Here is a 1,575-nt window from a genome sequence, read left to right as displayed (position 1 = left end):
AATGGGAAAAGAATGTAATGCCTCTCTCACTACCTTTCTAGTTAATCATTTTTCATACAAAGGGTGACTGCATACCCCAAAATAAAGGAATGGGGCACATATTATATCCTACTCTCCGATCACCTCGCGGATGCAGTCAGGACACTTGTATTCTTCGATATGTTTTGCTTCAGAGGCAGTTATGTTCACACATTTGCCATGGAACCACTGGTCACATCCGTCACAACCAATCCAAAAGGCATTGGCATGATACGGAGCATTACAAGATCCGCAAAAGTCAGTAACTTCATTATCCTTTTGTTTGTCTTTAGCAGGCTTCCTAGAGTCCCTGTTTGGAGCAGACAAAACTTGCATCGAGTCTTGAGCAGGTGGCACGTTCTCTTCAGCATGTGTGATGGAGACTACGTCTGGATTGGACACATTCTCTTGAGTTAGTGCACTCGACTCCCTGTTTGCATTGTATCGCGCAAATGTTGATAGCCAAGAAAGACCGTAAGAGAGATAGAATTCGTCATGGACTGTTCGCATCTCGTTTACCATATCAAATAAACGTATCCTGAAAGAGAAAGTAACCCAACATCATCAAATCAGCAATTGGCTTCGCAAGCAATATGTAACACAATATGTAACACAATTAGGAGCTATATAAGCACTAAAACATAATGATTTAAATAGAAGATGAAGATTGCCCCTAATAAGAATAGCCCATTATTTAATGCTGAGGCTCTAACAATTAGTTCCGCAGGACTACGGCTCTATTGAAGCTGTATTCTCTCTCGTGTTTGTTAAGTGCACAAAAAAACTGTTTGTCCATATAAATGTCCTAAATGTTAGATTGCACATATAAATGTCCTAAATGTTAAGTGCACAAAAAAAACTGTTTGTGAAACGAAGTTGTAGTAGTAGTAGTGGTGGTGGTGGTGGTGGTGGTAGGAGCAGCAGCAACAGTAGTAGTAACGTACCTTTGGTTGGGATCGAGATGAGTGGACAAGAAAAAGGTGACGCCCATGAGCCACGAGTCGGAGTGGTGGGCGACGAGTGTCAGGTAGTCAGAACGGTTCACATAATCTCGCCGGCGGTTGATGCCTCGTGTCGGCACCGGCAGGCCTGGCGGCACCATCTCCTCCGGCAGTGTCAACTCCCAACTACCGTCCGGGTACCCGTACAAGCACATTGGCTCTTTACCTGAAGCGAGAAAATGAATCACACCACTCCATCAGCCAGTGATTTGCACACCTCGCCATCTTATATTTACTAATTGTAATTGGGGGCACCATATGAGATTTACTTTAATTTAAGAAAAACTACCTCTCCAAATCATCGATTTGACAAAAAGTCATGATATTATTCAAACAGGTTTGATGTAGCTACATGTCAAACAACTCTATTGTAAAAAAAGCAGGAGATTAGATTGTTAGTTTGCATGCTTTCGACACTTTAATTAATTAAATATATTTTTATGAAGCACCCATGCCATGCATATGGCTTGGTGATGGCGAGGTTCATATCACTGGCTGCAGGCTTAGAATTTGCAGGTACTTTAATCCTATTACGAGGCGTGATAAATATTCAGAT

The 1,575-nt window shown here is 41.9% G+C and overlaps 1 protein-coding gene across 1 annotated transcript; it reads right to left on the bottom strand.

Moving 5' to 3' along the window:
• Nucleotides 1-108: 108 nt before the first annotated feature.
• On the bottom strand, nucleotides 109-1,185 carry LOC123177891 (PHD finger protein ALFIN-LIKE 3-like; the record flags this gene model as incomplete). Its single annotated transcript, XM_044591340.1, has 2 exons — nucleotides 109-556; nucleotides 963-1,185. Coding segments are annotated over 2 exons (671 nt in total), but the record flags the coding sequence as incomplete, so codon positions are not given.
• Between the last annotated feature and the right edge of the window lie 390 nt (nucleotides 1,186-1,575).

Source organism: Triticum aestivum, unplaced genomic scaffold (genome assembly GCF_018294505.1).
Source record: "Triticum aestivum cultivar Chinese Spring unplaced genomic scaffold, IWGSC CS RefSeq v2.1 scaffold116970, whole genome shotgun sequence".
In the NCBI taxonomy this organism is placed as follows: domain Eukaryota; kingdom Viridiplantae; phylum Streptophyta; class Magnoliopsida; order Poales; family Poaceae; genus Triticum; species Triticum aestivum.
This window is presented reverse-complemented; position numbering and strand designations above follow the sequence as displayed.